Source organism: Neopsephotus bourkii, unplaced genomic scaffold (genome assembly GCF_033783945.1).
Source record: "Neopsephotus bourkii isolate Nb327-2 ecotype Australia unplaced genomic scaffold, CSIRO-AGI_Nbou_v1 NB_1615, whole genome shotgun sequence".
Lineage (NCBI taxonomy): Eukaryota > Metazoa > Chordata > Aves > Psittaciformes > Psittacidae > Neopsephotus > Neopsephotus bourkii.
In genome coordinates this window covers 5334263-5356450 of record NW_026902090.1, presented here as the reverse complement: position 1 = coordinate 5356450, position 22188 = coordinate 5334263, and the positions used below count along the sequence as shown (strand labels likewise).

The following is a 22188-nucleotide window of genomic DNA, read 5'->3' as shown; positions in this document are numbered from 1 at the left end:
ACGGCGCTCCACCGAGGAGCCCCGGCGCGGCGGGAGCCTGTGCTCGACCCGGCCCGGCCGCACCGCGCCGCGCCCCCGCCCCGGGTCAGCCGTGCTCCGCGTCCCGCTGCCTGCCCGTCCCTGCGATGGGTGGTGCGGGGATGGCAGCCAGGACCCGCCCCAAGACTACAGCTCCCAGCATGCACTGAGGAACCGTAGGCGGTCTGACCGCAGGGTTACCACGCAGCGCATGCCGGGAGCTGTAGTTCTCCCCTCCACAGAAGTGCGCATGCGCAGACGGAGCCGCCATGCCGGAGGGGAAGGCAGCGTTCCAGGAGGTGCTGCCCAAGCAAGGTACGTGCAGCGGGCGGGAGGGTCCCCGCAGCCTGCCCGACCCCGGCGCTCACCCCCGGCCCTTCTCTTCCCTCGCAGGGCAGCTGTCGGTGGAGGACACGGCATCCATGGTGCTGTGCAAGCCCAAGGTGCTGCCGCTCAAGTCGGTGTCGCTGGAGAAGCTGGAGGCGCTGCAGCGGGCGGCACTGGAGGCGGCGGCGCGGCAGGCTGAGGAGGCACCGCAGCCTCAGCCCCAGCCCCAACCGTAGCCCAGGCCCCGAAGAGGGGGCCGGTGCCCTGCGGTGTCCGTGACTCGGAGGTACCCGCTTGTAACGCACTCGCGGATTAAAGGCTGGCCCTGAGTGAAGGGTGCTGCTGGAGCGGGGAGGCGGGAGGTGGCGATCCGTGGCCTGGCGTTCCTCCTGTGGAAGTTTCACTTACCGCTTTCTAAGCAACGTTTTAAACGCATCTCTGGGCTCGCCAGCTTCGACGGGCATCATAACCACAGCAGGCGCAGTGCTAGGCCCGGGCAGATAAGGTGGAGAGGGAGGCCCGTTACACGACCCCATGGCTCCGGTAATGGCTTACCGGGCTGGCTTGGGAGCGGCGACACGGTCTCCCCGGCCCTGCCACGGCAGGTGCCGGTGTTGCCAGGCACCCGGAGTTGTGGCACCAACGTGAAACATGAAAGGGAGCAGGAGGGGCTCTGTGCTGTCGATGTAAAGTCTTCCTTGGCTCGGTCTTGTTCTTGAGCAGGGGCTGGGCAGAGGCACATAGGCAATACACACACACCAGAGCATCTCCACTGCACCAGCCTGGCTGCTCCTACCCCAGGCACTTGTTCTCAACACCATACTTGGTAAATACTTTCCATGAGTTCAGTTAGTTGGTGCTTTGCTGCAGATTGTCATAGAAAAGGGCACAGTTCGATGTACAGCTGACTTCACCCACTTCAGAACTTACAGGGTTAGATTTGTTCTGTTTTGAAAAATCAAAGGAGGCAGGAAAAGCAGCATCACAAAAAATATTTTTAATATGTTTTACCAGAACTTTTCACTTTTCCAGTTACATAGAAAAAAAGACAACAAAAAAGACAAGTTTGGTACACAGGGGCTAAAACCAACCAGTGTTCTCCCCTGGAACAGATGCATTACTCTTATGACCCAACTCCATTTTCTTAAAACAAAGAAACAGCTTTTTTTTCTCCCAAAGCACAGTATCTCTTCAGCAGCAATGGAAATGGGATCACAGCAGCTTAACTTGACCCTTCTATAAAGCTTTGTATAAATGGTGATTTATGATGACAACATTGTCCTTGAAAGAAAGAGCTGCAGTCAGACATGGATGCGGATGTGGAATGATCAGGTCATACACATATGGCACTTGAAACGATAGCTTATTGGAAGGCACCACCACAGCAGTGGCCAGTTGTTCTACCAGATGCCCAAAGAAAGAAATTCTTTTCTTTCTGAAATTTATAAAACTATTGAGGAAAAGAAAAGATTGTACCCAAAACATGTGCTTTTAAAAAAATATGAACTGTGCTAAGCAACTCTTAAATTTGGTACATTATATATGTGTATACATATATACATACACACACCAGAAAAGCATGCGTGTTTGCATATATATATATAGATACCTATTTCCCTTTCAACATTTAAGGCTTCAGGAGCTGGTTCTCACATTCAGTAGCTCTCCAGCTTAAGACGACCTCCGTCTCCTTCGCTCACAAAACGCTTTCTGCCCCTGCAAGAAAGGAGAAAGTATAGTTTTAGTTCACAGTAGCATTGCTGCTTTGTTCTTATCACAATTATCTAAGAATCTTCTCCTGGTCACAGAATCACAGAATGATCTGGGTTGGAAAGGACCTTAAGATCATCCAGTTCCAACCCACCTGCTATGGGCAGGGACGACTCACACTAGACCATGTCACCCAAGGCTCTGTCCAACCTGGCTTTAAACGCTGCCAGGGATGGAGCATTCACAGCTTCTTGAGCAACCCATTCCAGTGCCTCACCACCATCACAGTAAAGAACTTCCTGCTTGTATCTAACCTGAACTTCCCCTTTTTCACTTTGAACCCAGTTCCCCTTGTCCTATCACTACAGTCCTGGATGAAGGCCATCAAATGAAAGACATGCTCATCCAGCAATATTAGCTAACATTCCTAATCACTGATAAATTGCTTAAAATCCATCTGAATCTTGCAGCCAGCTTGTTTTAACCAGCTTCTTGCTTTAATTTCTATTGTCAAGTGCTTTCTACTTTGCTCACCTCTGAATGTTGACACTTGCAAAAGATGCTAAGTTTGAAAGTCTGAGAATGGTGAGTTTCTACCCAAAACTGAAGTACATAAGCAAGAAATGCCCCCCCCAGTGCATTACTGGTAACAAATACAATGAAGCTTTTGTTGCAATGCTGACTTTCAACCCTACCACAGCCCAAACCTGCAAAACATTCAGTACCAAAATACTCATAAACTCAGTTTTCAGCCTGAAGTCCACAAATGAAGGCTGGTTTGGGTAAAGACGCCAACATTTCAAAATCTGAAGTTACCTCAAACTGTCAGGATAGTTTAACAAGCCCAACAAAACATCCAAATAGGAAAAGATCTAATAAATAGTATTCGATGCATAAAATTTTGAGTAATAGATTTAACATCATATTTTAAAATTTGCGTGTATTCCCTACATGAAATGAAACTCAGAAGGGGTTTGTGACCAGTAAGGAGGGAACAGAATACTGATCAGTTACACTTCAAACAGCGTTGTTTATACTACAGATACGAAAACGACAAAACCAGAAGCACTGTGCAAACCACAGGAGAGATAGGAAGGCATCAAGTGTGTACAGCTTTTTCCAAATTAAGTGTTCTATACCTTTGACGTAAACATTATTAATGGTCTTGTCTTAAAACTCTACTCATGCTGTTTGGCAAGTTTAAACAAATTTTTAAGCCATTTTTAATTATTTCCTTTCCCCACTATAGCTCACAGTTTTTCACTGTCACCAACATGGATCGTTGTGACACCTGAAGCTTCCATCTCAGTACTGCACTGATCCCTAGCAAGCAGATCAGCAGAACAGAGGAGAAGCAGGCGTTCATCCTCTGGAGAGCACACAGGCCTGCAACAGACTCATTGGAGGCTTATTTTCCTCAACTATTTATCCCATAACAGGATAACCATAACACCTTAATAAACTTTTTACCAGTCCAGCCCTCTGGGTCTCTGTCTTCCATAGTTTCCAGTATCAATCTGTAATACTTTGATCATAAGACCCTGCTTTCTGTTACCTACAGTGGGGACAAAAAGCAGTGCCTTCACCCATCTACAGTAAAACAAGTACCTTGAAGGACAGAGGTCTCTCAGTGGTTTGGGGATTATTCCAGCCTGAAAGCATTCCTCTACAAACCTCTCAAGCACAGAATAGGAGTGTGGCACATCCAGGTTGATATCTGGGATTTCACAGTAAACTCGTTCATAGCCCTGCAATGTAAGAATTCAAACAATCACCTGGTTATTCCAGGATTTGATTACACAAATACCCTTTGGCATTCTCGGATTTTTCAGTATAGGTCCATGGACAGTTTCAAGCAGCCTAAATCAGAGCAGCTGCAAGTCAGTGGAATACCATGATACTGCACAGCCACCTAGCTGAACTTTTATTGTCTTTACAAGTCAGAAATCCAGACAGTACAGAATGGGTATGTTAGCCTGGCCACTGCTGCATGAGTAGTAACATAAGGAAGACAACTTCACCTTTCTTCCATGTAAATAAAGACAATGTGGCCACAAATCTCCAGCACCACAGTTTATGCAGTGAGGAAAACACTTGTGACAACCAGAGCTGAGTTTATCACTTCCCTTCGCAGTGTGGCTGGGTAAATTCTGACACAAGCCTGCGTAGTACCTGGTTTGCTCTGGGACAGGACTGCTGTCCTGTATTCATACCTAGAATTCCAAGTGTGTATATATGTATATATACACACACTGTTCTAGTTGACGTTGGAATTAAGTGGGTCCTCACTGAACTACTGTAATTACAAAGAACTGCTGGATAAAAGGGAAAATTGTATTTAAGATTAAGCATTTTACTACAAAATACTACAGCATGTAAAATTACTGGTTATAACCATTTAATTGCATAAAAGCACTTAAAAAATCTTTGACTGAAGATTCCAGTATTCTGCATCTTACAGTTTGTTGTGGTTTAAGCCCAGGCTGTAAATCAGAACCATGTAGTCCACTCCCCCCGCCCCTTTCTTCCCCCTGCTCCTGGAGGGATGGGAAGGAGAATCGGAAGAATGTAGCTCCCAGGGGTTGAGATAAGAACAATTTAGTAACTAAGGTATAACACAAATCACTACTGCTACCAACAATAATGATGATAAAGGAAGTAACAAGGGAAGATACAATACCACCCGCTGATCAATAATACCCAGGCTGACCCAGCAGTGAGCTCTCCCTTCTGGGTAACTCCCCCAGTTTACATCCTGGGCATGACATGCTGTGGTATGGAATACCTCTTTGGTCAGTTTGGGTCAGGTGTCCTGTCTTTGCTTCCTCCCAGCTTCCCCTCCTCCCTGGCAGAGCATGAGACTTAGAAAGTCCTTGGTCAGACTAAACACTTCAGCAGTAACTAAAAACATCGGTGTTATCAGCGCTGTTCCCAGGCCGAAAGCCAAAAACACAGCACTGCACCAGCTACTAAGAAGGAGAAAAAATGACTGCTACTGCTGAACCCAGGACACAGCTCTAGAGAACTGCTGCTTGGAATTAATTCCTAATTTTTCCAGTACAGGGCAAGTATTGTACATGTACCAATGACAGATTATTTCTGTGGGATACAGAACAACCATGGAGCATTTAAAAGTGGCAGTCAACCACAAACCGTACTTTAAAGAAGGTAAAAGCTATACAAAATATTGGAAGACTTTACACAAAATTCCCTAAACGCTACACTTACTCTTTTCATTTGGTCCACAGTAATGAAAGAAGATTTCCAGAGAGATTTCAGCAAATCCAGTATCATTTTAAAGGTCTTTTCCCCAGTTGACTCCAAAACCATTACAATGGCCTAAAACAAACAATGCAAGTGTTAACTAAAAGAAAGGAGTGGTTCAAGTACATGTTGTGTACAGCATACAAGGTGCAAAAAGGAGTATGTTGTTATGTTTTCTGGGGAGACAAGCCCAGTTGTTCCACACACTCACAATTTCAGTGTATTATTATTTGAAAAGGAAAACTGATGAAAAGTGATTTGGATAAAGATAAAAGGCATGAAAAAAAAAACAGAAAGAACTAGAGAGAAAGAAAAGCACTGCCTTTCTGGCTCTGCACTGACAGATCCACGACTATACCCATCTGGCTGCTGCAGTACAGATGGCAATTAATTCTATGAAATTAATTTTGTATCTATGATTCTTTTTGTATCTGTGATTTTAAAGAACTTTTAAACTTACAGATCTGCACAACCCCATCAACTAAAAAGATTCTGGGTTTCTACTGGGAAGGAGTTTTCTAAAAACAAGTCAATGTACCAAAAAAAGGAAATAAAATTGTAGGTTGTGGGTGTTCAGCTTTCCTGGTAAACAACCATCTCCTAATTTGGCAGATAAAAGAGTACAAATGGGAACATCTCCCAGATATAGCAAAGATCTTTCTCTCTTACAGTCTGGTTCTGAAATATCTTGGAGCTTTTACAAATGTACTAGATGGAACAATCCCACCCTAAAAAGGCAACTTAACACAAGCAGGTGAATACCCAGTTATCCAAAACTAAAAGGAAACAGACACCAAAACAATGGGGGATTTTGCTGCTGCTCCTCAGCAGAAAATAAAATCTCTTCTTTTTTAGGAATCTGTAATAATCTGAATTCAACTATTTACCCAACAAATAATTTTGGATGTTCCCAGAGTCAGCAGCAGCTTAACTGTTGCACAATGTGTACAACAAACACGTACACAAACCATTAACTTTACATTAAGCTATTTAATTATTCAAATAACATCAGAACAAGCAACCTGAGCTTCAGATTCCAGTTAGAATATTTGCATCCCCAAATCCAAACAAAACCAAGCCTGTTCATATTACAGACAATTAAAGAGACTCTTGATCTCTCCTTACTTCATATACAAGTTCATGGTGAAAATGGGGTACTTCCAGTTCCTGAAGGCAACGTTCAGCTTCCAATACATCTCCAGAAAGCAGATACTCTTTCAGCAACATATCAATCTATTGGATTTTAAAACAAACATAACAACCAACACCAAGTAGATGTAAAATGTAAAAGCTGTCAACTGTTCTGATACTCTATAACCAGCCCAGCAGCAGGTCAGTGCCTGAAACTTGCTGCTAGTGTTTTTACAAGTGTGATTAAATTCCTATGTTAATTGAGACATTATCAGCAACCTGAAACACGGTGTAAGCAAAATACCGATCCATAGTGTTAATACAGACATACAAGCACCAGAAACATTGCTTTATAAGATGCATGTCACCATAAAAGGTTAATATGGGAGCAATTAAGTTTATCTTTTCCCCTGAACTCCTCCTCCTATCATCTGTTACACTCACAACCCAGAAACTGTAACACAACCTTTTCCTTTAAACCTGCCTATTTCGTAGCATGGATCTCTACGCATTCCTGTTTCTTCCTCTCTCTTTTTCATTTATTACTGTGCTTTTAATCCATGATGCCAAATAATAATAATAGTCTATCAAGTTTAGCCAGTTTCATCCTGTCTCTTCTAATTATTTCACCATTTTATATTAAAAGCTCTTAAAAAGCTAAGTGCTTAAAAGTTTTGCTTAAAGCAAAAATAAGTGTATACTTGCAATTGTACCAGCATGTTCCCACCACTGATGAACATTACAAAATCAACTTAATGGCCTGCAGCAGGTTTTAAAAACTATTTTATATAAATAAATAACAAATCTTCAAAAAAAAAAAAACCCAAACCAACCCTAACTCAACACTCAAGACATCATTTTGCTACAGGCTATGCTTCATGTCTTCATTCCAAACAAGAGAGGCTTAGACAGACAGCAAATTCCAGAAAGAAGAGTTTTGTAGAAGCAGTTACCTCTTTAACCAGGTGTTTCACAGACTGCTGCCCACCTCCTGACCCCCACACGCTGTCTATACGCTTTCCACCCTTGGTCATGCTCAGCAACACAGTAGCTCGGTCCAGTGCAGCTCTAGAAAGCAAAGTTAGTTTGAAAAAGTTATTGCAGAACTTCATTAAAATGCATCTCTAACCTCCCCCACTGCCATTCCCGTTTGGGCAAAGTGACCAGATCCCTGGTAAGGAGTCAGGGTTAACAAATCCACAGGAACATCTGGATCAAGCAGCCAGCAAGCCAGCTCCCCACATTCTCTCACCTTTTTGGTTATACCATGCTGTGTTCAGGAAACAATCCTGTGACAGCAACAGATCTGAATCATCAACACAGAACCTGAAGCATCCTCACAAGAACTTAGTATTTTCTTTCTCAGAGGTGGATTGCATCCAGCCTCCTCCAAGAATGCAGCTTGGCATGTGTGTCTCAAAAGAGGTTTGAGATGCCTGTCTACTGAAATACTATTTTCTCTTTGGGTCTAAAGAATTATGAAACCTTGACAATTTAACCCAAAACAGTACTCCAGAAGGCAAATATGTAGTTGCAAAGAGATGGCATGAACTAGGGAAGCCTGCCAGTTTGTTGAGAAAAGAATGAAAAAGGTGAAAAAAAGAAGTTTCAGATCCAGTTAAGCACTATCCAGCTAATGAACGAACAGTTATCCCAATCCTCATACTGGGGGCTGGCCAACAACAGTTACACTATTCAGCAAGATGTAATGAGCAGAAAAGACTGTCCAAGAAACAGCCAAGGCAGCAAAGCATCCCAAGGTGGGCAGCATTCAGGCTATGGTCCTTCATCAGGCTATGGTCCTTCAAAGTGCAGGAGACACTTGTAGAACTGGCAATTTCCACTCCTTGAACCCTCAAGTTAGGCAGCTAAGCATTTCCCTTCCTTACAGAAGTACCCAACCATAACCATTGCTAATGTTTGCTAATGCTAATGCTAATGCTAATTGCCATTCCAGAAGCTAAAAATGTTCAACAACTTTGTATCAAGCCTGAAACATACATTTATGGGGGCAAATAATAAACCATGACTAGTTATTAAAATGTTCCTTTTTGCCAGAGACTGCTCCCTAAGCTTCTCACCCTGACATGGAAAACAATTACATGGAAAACAATTAGACTTCTTGAAAAATAAATAAAGCATTACAGAGAATGTCTGGGAAAGCACTGCGTGTGCTTCAAACCTTTATAAGGCAAAACAGTTAATCCCTTGTGTATTTTCACAACATATTTACAGCAGCTGTCCTGATGCTATATTTACTCATTAATCACATTAAAGCTTCTTCTAAAGACAAAACCTTTTATAATCACTTCTTATTTCAGCTCTTCTTTTTCCACCCTCAAACATGAGCTGGACAACAAGCCTGACAAACTGAACTCAAATGTATTCATACATTTTTGAGGTACTTTCAGTATTTCTCCTCTGACCCAAGTCACTCTAGATTTTGGTGTTGTTCTTGTTGCAGACTTTGTGGGTTTCTTTTTTTAAGTTTAAAAATAAGAAGTTATAGCGAGTGACTTCATTTATCCTGAAGTCCTAAATTCCTGATCAGCATCTCTGGTATTTGAAATAGAAAACTGTAGCTATATAGAAAGCAAGAAAGTTACCGAGCTTGGATGCAATCCACAGTGCCTTTGTAGCCATCTATGTAGGTACTGCTTAGAATCCCATCTCCAACAGCTCTAGCAATAAACTGGCCCACCAACTGCAACACAACAGAAGCAGTTTTAATTAGATGTTGAATTTGAAAGTAGTTCTAAGTAGACAATTATAACATGCTTGGGTTTCAGATTTTATTTAAGTAAACCATCTCAAAGTAAAGGCTCAGCCTGAGAAAGTAGCAAGGGATTATAAACAGCACGAAAATCCATAGGTGTTACTCAAACTAGAGTCTGTTTCAGTTATCTTGATTAATTTTAACAACATTTTAGAAGAAAAAGCTTTTGACTACAAGCATAGAACTTAACAAATATACCTGTGGTGCCCTGGGAGAATCCAACACCAATTCAGGTAGTTCTTTAAGCAATCTATCAAACGACTTTTCCACATCAGTTTTGCTTACTACCGTCCCACAAAGGTCGGAGATCAGCTTGGATGTCATTTCCCTGTGACTAGCCTTCCCCTCTAATGCCAGGGAGACAGCCAGCACTGGCACACTGTATTTCATTTCACCAAGATTTAAATCCTTCAGCATCTCCTAAATAAGATTTGAAAAGCAAAGATGATTAATATATAAACTTATAAATACACGCACCTAATATCTATGTGTATTATGTATTTACATATATGCTTCTGCTCATGTAATTAATATAACTACTGAGGTATTCTTACTGCACATTTCTTGCCAACATCTCTACATGCTCGTTTACAGCTACAGAGTAAAGCAGTTAGCGGCTAGATAAAGAAATAAAAAGGCACTGCACATACCGAAACTTCATTAGTATCTCCATGTTCAAAATACTCTTGTATGATTGGTGTCAAAGTTTTTTCAAATGCTCTTTCATCCAGAGGTAAAACTACAGTTTCATAGACACAGTTCTCCTATTTTAAAAGACAACAAAAGCACATAGCCCTCTTGTAAGCAGTACTGTCTCTTCAAAATGTATCTTCTACATTCTTAATGCTTTATTAGCCTTGGTAGCCAGTATTCTGACAGAAAACATCAGATTATGCCTCTACCATTATGGAAGATGATGGCTAAATGTCATGCTTCTTATATTTTGAATATACTGTTAGCTGAATTCAACTGAAAGGCTGAATTTGCAGTTAAATAATGGTAAACATTCCCAAGTCTGTTCCTAGGATCCTGCTGACACCTGACACCACATCCACACAGAGATCAAGTGCTTACGTACCAAAGGAAGAGCGACAGAAACTCCTGTCCCAGCCCAGCACAAGACTGAGCTGTCAGCACCTTTCCCTGCAAGTGGCACTCCAGTTCCTGACAGCAAGCCTGCCTGTGTTACCTCTTCCCTAGTGACTGTGTGACCAGACAGGTGACAGCATGTACAATTCAGAGAAAAGGCATTTTCAGAATATTTGTGAACAAAGACATTCCCTAAGGGGAGAAAAATCACGCAGCAACCGCCTCCTGTATGACCTGGTCCTGCAGAGTTCCATCATGAGCAGATTTCCCTGCTGTAATTCAGTTCTCTGCTCCTCACAGACTACGGAAGTAATACTTACAGCAATACTACAGATCACAGAAATCTGAACAAAGCAGCTTCCCAACTAGTGCTGATTGGAAAGAAGCTTTCCATGATCAGGAAGTATAGCTTAAGTCCAAAAGCCTATCATTCCATCACATCAGTCTCTGTTTACACAACTTTAAAAAAGCTGAGCATACAGAAGTTCAATGGAATATTGATTCTTCATTAAACTTTCTTTTATGGACTCACCAGCTTCATTTCTCATAGCTGTCTCTGTTAATGTACAGCACTGAACCGTAGGGGAAAAAATAGTACTGGAAGGTTTTGACATTCTCACATGCCACCCTCTCAGCAGCTATGGCTACAGCAAACAGCTTCTGCTCAAAGGACACCTCCATCGCTCTGTTTACGTTACAGAGAATTTACTCACGGTCTGACAGTTGTATTGATCTTAGATACTTCAGTAACCTACAGCTGGTAATCAGTGTTTCCTCTGCGATTTCATGTTACAAAGCACCCTTTGCCCAATGAGCTTTACTTCACTTCCCTCCTTCTGCCCCCCCCCCCCGCCCCCCCCCAATAATATCACTGTAGGGTACAATCTTCCAAACCATACCCTAAATAAATACCTGTAAACAAAATATCCAGGCTATCAACTTCATACCAGTTTGAAGTGTTTATACCAAGGAGATACAAAACATTGGGACGGTTGGGAATGAGAAGGGAGAGGAAAAAAAAAAAAAAATCTATACAGGATACTGCCCCTTACTAAACCCCTAACTTGACTCACTCTGTGTTGCATTTTTAATGCAGTGCTTGTTTGCAATAGAGTACAGCACTGCAACATACACCTCTTTGAGAGCCAAAGTGAAAACAACACCTAGGAAAAGGCTGCTGGCTAAGGCAGCACAGAAAGAGAGTTTGGGGGGTAAGATTTGTGAGTATTATACCATGACACTTCTACGTCCACTGTCTTTAACTAGACCTAATTCACTCCTGAACATAAAATGAGCGTTTAGTACAGCCAGGGTGACATGCATACAACTCAGAAGGTCAAACTGCCGTTAATATAAGCATGAGAGCAACTGAAATCAATAAAGGAAATAAAAAACAACACTGCAAAGAAATTATTTGCCTACCTGATCATCATCATAATTAGGATCCTTAATATCTACTTCTTCCACATCATACACTTGACCTGGTGTTCCCCAAACTCCTTTACCACCTGCTCCACCTGGCAAAATATGTGACAGTAAGCAAGGACCACCAGCTTACAAAGAATACTTCTGAGTTCAACCCAACATTCTTTCACTTAAGAGTGATGTATATACACTGAGAAGTGTGCTTTTATCATATGTTCCCACTTCAGCAACTACTTTCCAGTATGATACTAGAAGCAGTATAAAACTGCACAAAAATTGCTAAAGGCTGAACTCTGAACCTTCAAATATAACCATGCTTTAAGGTTGAATTAATAGCCCTGTGAACCACCAACAGTTCAAGTTTTCACATTAAATCTGTGAAGAGAGAAATTAATGGATGATACACATGCCAAATTTTCTGATAAAAATGCCACCTATTATTGGCTTCTATCATCACCTACTATCTAACATAAAGAACCAAACACCTGCACAAAGACTGTGGGTTATGAAAATGATTCCCAGTAGAAAAAACACACTATGTTTTGGACAGAATCTTTATCATGCTACTCTCTTTGCTAAGCTACACCAACCTTTCTTTGGTAGACCTCTTCCCTTTCCAGACCGGGATCTCCTGTCCAGGAGTTTCCCCTTTGGGCTCGTTGGTGCAGCTCCAACCTTCAGCGTCTCTCCATTGTCACTAACAGAGTCTCCTCTCCCAGAATCTCTGGAAGAATTTTTCCTCAAGCGCCTCTTTGCTTTAGCATTTATTTTAGCCTCAGTAATTGAAGTTGCAGGAATCCAATTTCCATTGATTTCAGTCTTTCGTTCCTCAGACACACCATTTTCTTCATCACCGGAAAACGGAGCATCACTTAGATTCTCAAGTTCTTAAAAAGGAGACAGAGCAAAAAGAATCCGATATAAACAGTTTCATGTTAGAATACCAAAACATGCTACATTTAAAATGGATTACAATATTAAACAGAGCTCTTATTTCCAACAGCATTAAGGCAAATAACATTAGCTTTGAAGTATGTCTACACATCACAGTCATAAGGAGTTCCTTATTCCCCCACACAAACCATCCACAATCTAAACAGAACATATGTCAAGAGTTGGAAAGCAAATGAAGAAACCATTTATAAACAGGTAAACCACAGAAACACCCGCCCTTGTTAAACAAAAACTATCAGAAGTCCTCAGTACAGAAGCTCCAAGTACCTAATTCTCACTCCACCCACTCAGCTCCATTTAGACACAAGCAAAACTGCCAATACAGTAAGTTCTGTAAGAAGTCAGTAATGTTAACAGACTAGTCAACACTGTGAAATTCATCTCCTAAGTCATCAACCAACATTCTCCCCATTGAGGGAATTTCAAATACAGTACAATAGCTGGTAAAGCAGTAATTTAGACTTGCAAGAATACAAAACCATCACTACTTTTTTGTGTGTTTAAAGTTATAAAAGAAAAAAGCTGTTTAATCCAAACGCTAGGGAGTTCAGTAACAAAGACTCAGAGAATAAACTCTTTTGAAACCCTGCTCTCATGAGATCTCACTTGGAGTATTGTGTACAGTTCTGGTGTCAACATAAGAAGGACATGGAACTGTTGGAACAAATCCAGAGAAGGGCCACAAGGATAATCAGGGCACTGGAGCACCTCCCGTATGAAGATCGGCTGAGAAAGTTGGGGCTGTTCAGCCTGGAGAAGAGAAGGCTGTGTGGAGACGTCATAGCAGCCTTCCAGTATCTGAAGGGGGCCTATAGGGATGCTGGGGAGGGACTCTTCATTAGGGACTGTAGTGACAGGACAAGGGGTAATGGGCTCAAACTTAAACAGGGGAAGTTTAAATTGGATATAAGGAAGAAGTTGTTTACTGTTAGGGTGGTGAGGCACTGGAATGGGTTGCCCAGGGAGGTTGTGAATGCTCCATCCCTGGCAGTGTTCAAGGCCAGGCTGGACAGAGCCTTGGGTGACATGGTTTAGTGGGAGGTGTCCCTGCCCATGGCAGGGGAGTTGGAACTTGATGATCTTAAGGTCCTTTCCAACCCTAACTATTCTATGATTCTATGAAAGAGTGTGATCTCTCTTCTCTATGGACTGCCCCTCACTGTAGCTTCTATCAAGATGGTTTCTAATATGGCCATGGTTTGTTCCCTAGTGCAATCATATAATAGGTTTGTTTCATATAGAGTAGCTCTGTTTAACAGCCAACAAAACACTCTCTCACAACTTGAGGAACTTGCAGTTGTCTCAGAGCACTGGGAAGTGCAGCCATTTCACTCTTTCAGGAAGTTAATGCACATTTAAAATTTGGATCTCAAGTCTTTTGTCTCAGAAAGGTAGGATGTCCCCCACCTGAGCCATGTGATTCAGTAGAATGTCTTACTGACTGCATTAGAAGCAAAAGTCTTTGTAAGCTCTTCTTACCCTTCTTAACCCATCAAGATAGAAAAATGCCCCTGGAGACCTATTTACATCCCAGTTAGTATCCCAGTTGTTCTTGAAATTTGTAAAACACACAAAGGACACAGCCTCAACTCTGTTACACAGCCCTTCTTTCTTGAGGGTTCAGTAGAGTCTCAAAATACAAACTACAGCCCCAACCCTAGGAAGTGCTCTCATGAGGCACACAGAGAAAGCTGCTTTTCCAGCTGTGCCAAGCCTGTTTTACAGAAAAGCTGACTGTCATAAACCCAGAATATGAAGAGCATTCTGAATTTGTATTTTAACTTAGCTAAATATATTACTTCATCATGCCAATACATTCTCATTAGCAATGTTCAGTTGGCAACACTTCTCAGAACTGCTTTTTCATCCAAAACAGGTTCATGAAAAATTGTTTTGAAAGCAAAGTGCACTAATAGAACATTTCCAACCTCAAAGTATGTACCTATATGAAAGGGGATAGCACAGTACAAAATGAAGAAAGTTTGATACAACTGCCTCCTTCCTGATCAAAGAAGCAACATTTAGATATTAGTGTTCACAGATGTGAATGCTATGGCTGAACAATGATGCAGCCATTCCAGTTTAAGCTTCATTTTTCCACTTATTGCTCCCACAAAAGCATTCCTTTTACGCTTGCAGCAAGCTGAAAAAGAAAAGCATGCACCATGTCCAGGAAAAGATTCCCCACAACAGGCTTTCTCGGTTTGTCCAACATTTTAATAGAACAACGAAAGATTTCCATAAAGCTAGCAGAGAGGGTGAAAAAAAAAGGCAAAGCCAAACAGGTTTCCTTCCTCTCATTCCCTGGGGAGACACCATCAGCACAATCAGAAAAATGAATTTAAATACTTCTTCGTGTCCACTCTCCCATGATTTATGCAGTTTAGACCTGCCATCTGGCCCTCCAGGAACTACACTTCTCAGTGAGCACTTCTCAGTTTCTAAACAAAATGGCCAGCCATTAACACAAGTCAGTCCTGAACGTGGCGACCCTTACAAGGGGAGGCTACAGTTCAACCTCCTTACACAATCCTGACCTCGGGTTCAAAGACTAAAGGAAATCCTACACAGGAAACATCCAACCTCTAAGACTTTGTATTTCTCACTGCATTTCTAAACTAGTTTTTTTTTATTTCTCTTATTACCCTGCTACCAAGCCTAGCAGGCACACTTACAACCTGTGCTTTTCTGGTGTCACCTAACTAAGCATCCAGCAAGTACTTACCTACACACCGATTTCATTTGACCAAATTAGGTCAGTTTAGCTATCTAGCAGTTTCCCCAACTATAATCCAAATAGAACTCTGAAATGCTGAAAAGCAATCAATCTTCTACGTTGAGCTAATTAAGGTTTAAAATAAGAGGTCAGATAGAGCATGTGGCCTCTTCAACTGCATTACATACCATTTTAACATATATATGATTTTTTTTTTTTCCCCAAAAAACCTTAAAAAGCCACAAAACCTCCTAGGTATAAGAAGGTCAGTGCAGATCATCACAACCCTTGGAAGACAGAGAAAACCACACGGAACTCTGTTAACTTGACTGAGCATCATAAAAGGCATCTGCAATATGCACGAACTAGTCAACTTCAGTTCAATCTTTTAACAAATACTCAGTATATTTTCCCATGCCAACCCACTTCCAGTTCAAGCCTCTCACCATTTAAACTTAACAGCTATATAAAAGCAGAATTTGTACCTTTCAAATGAACCTACATGTCTTTACTTTTGAGTTTATTCTTTTTTTCACACCAGGACTACATGATGTCAGATGATAACGAGTCCAGAGCCACTATTATTTATTAAGAAATGTTAACTTTATAATTTAAACAGTTTTTGAAATCAGTGTGATAAAGCAGGATACTCTGGTATATAACTGAATTCTGCAAATTTCTGGTGAAGATTTTTTAATGAGCACTGTTAAAAAATCAAGAGGTAATAAATTCTTTCTACAGAGAACACCTCAGGTCAGCAATTTTAAGTAAAAAGATTCTGCAAGTATTACTTACCTGTGGGGGAAATAATAATGTGGTCCTTTTCTAGTTCCATAGCTGCTTAACAGAACTGACTGTGAAATGTAAAGTCTTCAATGCTTTCCTTCCAAGGCCTAAAGAGAAACAGAGAAGCTTAGGGGAAGAAAAGCACTAGACCAAATTTTAAAGTAGTAAAAAGCTGCAAAGGCTTCACTCATGAAATACAATCCAAAACAAGGGTTTTTTTTTTAAAGTTATAATTAACTATTAGCAACCCCTAAAAATTTCCTGGTAAGGTAAATGGTGCAACATGAGACAGAACCACCCTCAAACACACCTATCTAAGCCTGGATGTCCTAGCAGCTGTCAGCTCTGTTGCTTATAAAGGAGGCACCAGGAGAAAAGTCCTCTGTATGCAGCTTTAGTTGATAAAAGCCACCTCTATCAATTTAGACTGTTCTATTCTGCAAAGTGATAATTTATATGAGCATACAATATCAATGTTATAGTTGCATCCATAACAGAAATGTTCTTCACATGAACTATACTGATAAAATGGTACAAATTTATCAAGTTCAGACCAGCCCTTAGAACACAAGCCATTTTTTTATTCCTCCCTCAAGGACACAGTCTTTGAACTTTACTGTATGTGTACATACAGCTGCCAAACTTTCACATCTTGCTTCTGCTACACCCTTCAAACACTCTTCACAACCACCATTCAATCTGCAAGGGATGAAGTTCAACACTTCTGTCACTCTCTCCCTCCTCCTAGCAGCTACTTATCTACAAACCACCCCATGTCACTACGAAGAGATGGCATCATCCATCTTCCCTTCATGTAGACAAAAAAATTAAGCAGCCCCAGAATTCCCCATACACTTTTTCACCTACAAGACTTTCACAGATCACTTTGTAGTCCTGTGAATATTGCAGACATTTGTGTCTGCCCTGTAAGAATGCAGTGTCTCTTTTTTGCTCCCTTTTTTCCCTTAGCTGCCCTGAAGACAATTTACCATTTGTGACACCAAGTAACAGTGCTCCCTTCCCCTTTTCTTCTCTTCCCTTGTTTTCCTCTGGTATGGCCACTTGCCTACCACAGACTCATTAACTGCAAATGATTCATCACAAACCGTTGGCAATAAAAAACCTCGTTTAGGGCACAGTACCAAGCTGTCACGATCCTGCATTTCATAATAGCAACCCAAACAGTTAACAGCTTTGTGTAATAACGAGTCCTCCCTTGCACCACACCACTACTTTTTAATAAACATTTTCCTGAGTTACCTCAACCGATCATTCAGGAGTTCTCAAGTGGTCCCAGTCTCCGTTGGTTGAGAGGTTTTGTTTTCCTGTATGGATCTCAGTCTAATCTGAGCAAGCTACCTTGTAAGAACAGTTTTATTCTTCGTACTGGAATGTTCCATCAGTTGTCTACCTCTTTGAAAAAGAAGACAAAGGACAAAAACTTGCATTAAATAAAAATCATGATTTTCATCATTTGTAATCAAGACCTAAAGTGGAGAAATACTTCTTCCATATCAGATCCTAGTTAAAATTCTCAGCCTATGGCAACGTAGTAAGTAACACCACAACTTTCATATGCTGTCTTTTTGACACTCAGCACCCTGTTTCGTCTGTGATGAGGATGATGGAATAACTGGGCTTTACAATTCATTTTGTCATACTGATCAGGACAGACACTCTCAATTTAGCAATGCACCCTCTCATTAACTCAAGCCAACAGGTCTGCTGGGGCTTCAGGATGCTGCTATTACTGTAGCAAAAACACCATCACTTCATATTTTTCATAGTTATAACAGGCAGTTACAACCCTGAACCACCAATCAACTACAGAACACAATTTGAAAACATGCATTAAAAACATCAGAATAGCCCCAAAATTTCATGTCAAAGGAAGTAACACAGGAACAAAATGGACAGAGTTCAAGTACCTACAACATAAGAATGCTGCAAGAGATCTTCAGATTAAGCACTGACACAAACAGCACTTCTAAAAGAGTTTAGCAGACTAGGGTTATTTCCTGAATCTCTGAAAACCACTAATAAAATACACCCAGCTCTCTGCACCCACCACCACTGCACATACTAAGCAATTCTACCACAGCAGGTAAACAGCAGCAAATTAATATTTAAGAACAAAACACACTGCAGAAGAAAGCTTCCAAAACTTATCAAGACCATACACCTATACAAAACACCCCTGAGGAACTTTCACACAGCTTACACCATTTTTCTCATCTCCTTAACATTAAGCAACCCCCCTCCCATCACCAACGCTTTCGAGACCTGCAAACACCAGCTGTTCTGAGGCCATAGCAAGTATAAGCAGGTAAGACTAAGCTACCCCTACAAAACCCGTGCCGCTGGAAGAAATCAATGGCGGAGCAACTCCGGCCCTTAAGAGAGGGCGTGACCGAGAGCCAAGGCCGAAGGGAGCACAGGGCCCTACCGCCAAACACCCGCAGGGCAGCACAGGCCCGACACGCGCGCACCACGCCCGGCTGCTGCCTGAAAGCACCCGCACCTCACGGAACGCGCCCTCAGCAACACTGACACCGACGCGCGGGCTCGATGCGCGGCTGCCACGGCCGAAGAGCCCGGGGCGGGGGTCACTCAAGAGGAGCAGCACCCTCAACGGCGGCACCCGCGGCCTGGCCACCCCCCAACGCACCCCGCAGGGAGGAGGAGGTAGGGCCCGGCCGTGTCCCCTCTCAGGCCGCCCGCCGAGACCGTTACCGGCGGTGCTCGCTCCCGCGGCGCGGCCCCGCCCCCCTCCGCCGGCCGCGCGCACACCCTTGCCTGCTTGTTGTTGTTTTCTTTCTCCCCCCAGCGACACGGCCGCCAGCGCAGCCGCCGATTGGCTGGTTCCCGCCTGCCGCCGCAGCCAATCGGCAGGCGGGGATGGCGGTGGGAGGGGGACGGGAGGGCGGTCAGCCCTCAGGAAAAGGAGTGAGGGGAGAGAGGGCGAAACCATCGCGGGCGTGTCGGGGGGGGGGGGAGAAGCCGGAAGGAGCCATTCGTGCAGGGAGGGGAGGAGGGGGCCGCAGGCTGTGAGGAGTGGCAGTTGTGCCTCGTTCACCGGGCGGATGCGGTCCCTCGGTGCGGGAGGGCGCATGAGCAAGCGGCGAGGCTTGGCTCCTTCCTCCTCCGGCCCTGTGGCCCCTTGGTACCTGCTGGTTGAAACGAAGCTGCTTTACGCTGTCGAGGTGTGTGAGGAATTGGCCTCTGGGGCTGTCCCGCACGCACCGGACCCGCAACTAACATTGCCCTGTATGACATTACCCCCGTCCGCCCACAAAAGTGTGCCTGGTCATCGTATCCTGACTTCTTAACCTTCAGGAGGCTCAGTAGTGTCAATTAGCAACGCCTTTGACCGGTTTTAGGTCAGATCTGACAACGATGAACGCCAGGATGTGGGAGAAGTGTGAGGGGATGTCTGGGTTTGCAGTGACAGACCTGAGGAAACCCTGACGGCTCTGCTTGCCTGTCTTCAACATCGTGTCCTCCTCCGTCAATAAGAAATCTGTTTTCTGCACCAAAACCATCACATGAATAATGTGCTACCTCTTTGTGTTGCTAACATGGGGATCTCAGACCTTTTGCTCTCTCTTCACACAAGACCCCCCTATATTCTCTTCATTGGGTGTCACAGGACAGGGGTTTGGGCAAGGGGACTGGGGAACACTGCAATTGGCCTGCAGTTGGCAAACAGGATACTCGCTGGCCGGGCAATCCAAATGTGCTGCAGCCACCTTACACACTGCTGGACTCAAACCCAGTGAAGATTCAGCTAAACCAGCCATACCCATCTACAACCTTCCAAACCTTCTGCCTTAGTTTAGTTTACATTGACCCTGTTTATTCTATATGAACTGCCTGAGGCCAGACACCTAATTAGAGACTAGTCTCCCTGTCATGTATTTTGCCTCCATTCACAGTTTCTCCTAAAAACTCAGCTAACCCCTTGTTTTCTCTCTAATGTTTCACTCTGGAGAGCCCAAGCAATAGCAGTCAGTGATATGAGGGAAGCAAATACAGATCCCTTTTGCCTTAGTATTTTTGCACTGCAGGATATTTCAGCTGCCAACAAGAGAATCCTCCTCGGTTAATAGATGATGGCTTGAATTTTATAGTACTTTTACATATTTTTCCAGTATACTTTACTCCAAATCAGTGTACTTTTGACTGAAATAAGAGCCAAACCTTCCTTGTATAAGAGCCTCTGATTTAATTTACTGGCCCAGTTCTGCACGAGTCGTCAAAACTTGGTTTAAAAGTTAAACCAACAGTGGTCTGTTAAAAGAACATGCAGCACAATTGCTGTATTTTTAATGATAAATCCTTTCCCCATCAGGCAAACGACAGAAAGAAAACCTTTCTTGTTCATGAAGACACTAAGTTGCAGACATTTTCAAGTCAGGACACTTCAGCATGCTCACACAGGACTTCTTTAACATACAACCTAGAGGCAGCCTCAAAAGATGTTGTTTCCCCATCAATCAAAAAGTAATATCTCATTTGTTCTATGCACCTCCATTGCATGTACCAAGCAAACAGATCATGGGATCCAGCTTCCCTTGCAAGGCAGAAAAAAGGGCTTTACCAATGTTTTTCAGTGAAAAGGAAATAGGGGGCAAAGAAACTGAAACAAAACTAACCAGAACCTGCACCAGAGAAGATGCCACAAAATACCAAATCAGTGCATCATGCCACTTACACATTTTAAAGCACCGTGGAAAACTGCTAGAGGATTTTCTGGTACAATTTAGGACTGGATCACTTCCAAGAGGCCCAAAAGCTGGGTCAGTGATCAAAAGAAGATTAAAACCCCTGAACCATCCAGCATACTTTCAGATAAGAAAATGATGTGGTTTCCCTTTCTTCTGCTGAATTTCTCTATTAGCAGCTGGGTTATTAATCACTGAAAATCTAGTCTAGATTTGACTCTGCATACTATCTGATCCGTAATACACTGTGACCTGAAAAGGGTCTGATGTACATGACAGATTGTGTTTTTCCATTGTTATCAACCAGTCTGCTCAAAGATATCACCTCTTTTTGCTTTTCTAACCTCAAAACCACCTGCAATATTATAAAGACAGCTGATCACATGCTGATCTCTGAGCTGTAGAGCCCTCCTTCCTCTCTCCCAGCCTTCTTCCCCCAGCCATATTAATAGCAAACATACCACCAAAATCCCCATAAAAACAAAAGAGCAGAATTTCTCCTCACATAGAAAAAGAAACCACCCTCTTTTGACCATTTCTGGCCAATTTGCAGCTTGAGACAACCCATGGGGGCTGTGCAGCTCAGCATCCTCTCCCCAACACCTGCATCCCGGGGTTACCTGCACCCAGGACCTCCTCCACTCCAACCTGTGCCAAGGGGGACCCGCCAGCAGCTCCCACCCTTAACTCCGCCAGTCACCTGGAGCAGAATGCTTGCACGGAGGCGAGCAGGTCACTTTCTAGCTGCCTTTCTTCCTTAGAGCCTGCTGCGTTGTTTTCAAACTCTCCCCTCCCTTTCTCACATGCTGGCCAAGCCCTCTTGTAACACCCAGGGGAGGAATCCATTGGCTGAAGTTCCCCAAAACACGTGGAGCAGCCCTTCCCCCCTATCCAATCTCTAGTTCACAATAGACACAGGGTGTCTCCAGGCTGCCCTGGACAGTTTGCTGCTGGCCTTTGCTTTTCATCAAGGTTTATCTGAGCTGCAGCTGCCATGACTCACACAGGTCCCCGACCTCCAGCACCGAAGAGAGCAGAGAAGAGCAGAGAGAAATGGTGCTGGGTTAGAAACATCACAGATCATTCCCATTGTGCTCCCCTCGCTGTGGGTTTCTCAAAGTTTTACTTTCTGTTTTAAATATTTTCGATAGGCAGCGTCTGTGCTCCTGACACCTCAGCAGTGCTGTTTGATTACAGTCGAGTCTGTTACTGTGCCACTTGGAATATAAATTGCCACACATAACGCACACGGCAAAAAATGTATCGTA

The 22188-nt window shown here is 43.1% G+C and overlaps 2 protein-coding genes across 6 annotated transcripts; one reads left to right on the top strand and one right to left on the bottom strand.

Moving 5' to 3' along the window:
* The first annotated feature begins 206 nt into the window (after positions 1 to 206).
* Positions 207 to 3532, top strand: BBIP1 (BBSome interacting protein 1). The gene is made up of 3 exons (XM_061372667.1): positions 207 to 333; positions 412 to 631; positions 3305 to 3532. The coding sequence occupies exons 1-2, from the start codon at positions 288 to 290 to the stop codon at positions 579 to 581; spliced, it is 216 nt and encodes a 71-aa protein (XP_061228651.1). The 5' UTR covers positions 207 to 287; the 3' UTR covers positions 582 to 631; positions 3305 to 3532.
* Positions 1328 to 21729, bottom strand: PDCD4 (programmed cell death 4). Of its 5 annotated transcripts, none has more exons than XM_061372658.1 (13): positions 21621 to 21729; positions 17457 to 17609; positions 16206 to 16303; positions 12331 to 12627; positions 11738 to 11832; positions 9877 to 9990; positions 9425 to 9646; positions 9057 to 9154; positions 7404 to 7518; positions 6445 to 6552; positions 5284 to 5394; positions 3664 to 3803; positions 1328 to 2061 (listed from the first exon to the last, which is right to left on the bottom strand). In XM_061372658.1, exons 3-13 carry the CDS (start codon positions 16243 to 16245, stop codon positions 2001 to 2003), a joined length of 1401 nt encoding a protein of 466 aa, XP_061228642.1. In that variant the 5' UTR covers positions 16246 to 16303; positions 17457 to 17609; positions 21621 to 21729; the 3' UTR covers positions 1328 to 2000. The 5 variants fall into 5 exon arrangements, with proteins under 5 accessions (XP_061228642.1, XP_061228645.1, XP_061228643.1 ...); XM_061372661.1 differs by having other exon boundaries at positions 17556 to 17609; positions 21621 to 21675; XM_061372659.1 differs by having other exon boundaries at positions 21541 to 21653.
* Between the last annotated feature and the right edge of the window lie 459 nt (positions 21730 to 22188).